The 989-nt window shown below is 28.4% G+C and overlaps 1 protein-coding gene across 1 annotated transcript in view; it reads right to left on the bottom strand.

Annotated features, from left to right (window-relative positions):
• Positions 1 to 554, bottom strand: part of LOC107628505 (cationic peroxidase 1-like) — a 2,289-nt gene extending 1,735 nt beyond the window's left edge. The window contains exon 1 of the mRNA XM_016331150.2: positions 277 to 554. Coding sequence (XP_016186636.1) covers positions 277 to 501 — 225 coding nt within the window. The 5' untranslated portion in view covers positions 502 to 554. The remainder of the gene's footprint in view (positions 1 to 276) is intronic.

The raw sequence follows: 989 nt of genomic DNA, 5'->3' as shown, positions 1-989 counted from the left end.
TTTAATTTTAAAATAAATAATAAAAAATGTCATGAAATTAATTTATTTTAAAGTTTAAATTAATAGAAGTAAACACATAAATTTTTGTAGAAGTTTTATTTTTTTTATTTGTCTTGTATTAAAATTCTTTTTTTAGAAGTCAACAAAATTAAACTCTGAACTTTTTGAGTTATAAAAATTTTAATATCACGTTATAAAATTACTTCTTGTGAAAATTTAAACTGATAGAAGAAGACACACGAATAATTACGTTTTCGATATTTATATATAACTCACTTGAACAAAGCAATCATGGAAATGAAGACGGAGCAAGGATGCAGCCATTCTACGCTCCTTCAAGACAGCAAGATTGACTGCTGCTTTGATGGTAACAAGGGCTTTAGGACACCGATTGTCATAGAAGGTACTAGGTTGTAACTGTGCTAGTGTTAACCCTACAAGACAAAACGACAAACATATTCTTAGTTTGAAGCAAGAAAGTGTTGTCATACTTGCAGCCATGTATGTTAATGGAACTCTTCTTTGACAACTAGCAATGATAGAGTTTGTGATTCTTGGTTAAGGTCTTTAGATGTGTCACCTATTTATATACATGATGATGCTTAGCCTTGACTACATAATAATATTGTTGTACCAATTGTACAATGAATTCAGCACATTCTGCTGCGTGCGTGCGTGCCTGCACGAAACTGGAACGAAAAAACTAATTAAACAAACACAACTAACAAATTTTGAACTTAATTTTAGATGTTGGCCTTTGAATTCCAATATGTCACGTATAAAGACATAGTTAGTTTAGTTGTTAAGTTTGGTATGTATTTTATTTTGTTGCCATAAGGATATTTTAACGAGTAGATCCTGAAATTGTGGCACTATGCATGCTTCATAGTATATAAATAACAAATAATAATGAATTTTTAAAAATAAGAGACATAATTAATTAAAAAATTAAAATAATATATTATTAAATTTAAAGACTAATTAAAGAC

This window comes from Arachis ipaensis, chromosome B02 (genome assembly GCF_000816755.2).
Source record: "Arachis ipaensis cultivar K30076 chromosome B02, Araip1.1, whole genome shotgun sequence".
NCBI classification, from domain to species: domain Eukaryota; kingdom Viridiplantae; phylum Streptophyta; class Magnoliopsida; order Fabales; family Fabaceae; genus Arachis; species Arachis ipaensis.
The sequence above is the reverse complement of the archived record's forward strand: the minus strand, read 5'-3'. Positions and strand labels throughout refer to the sequence as shown.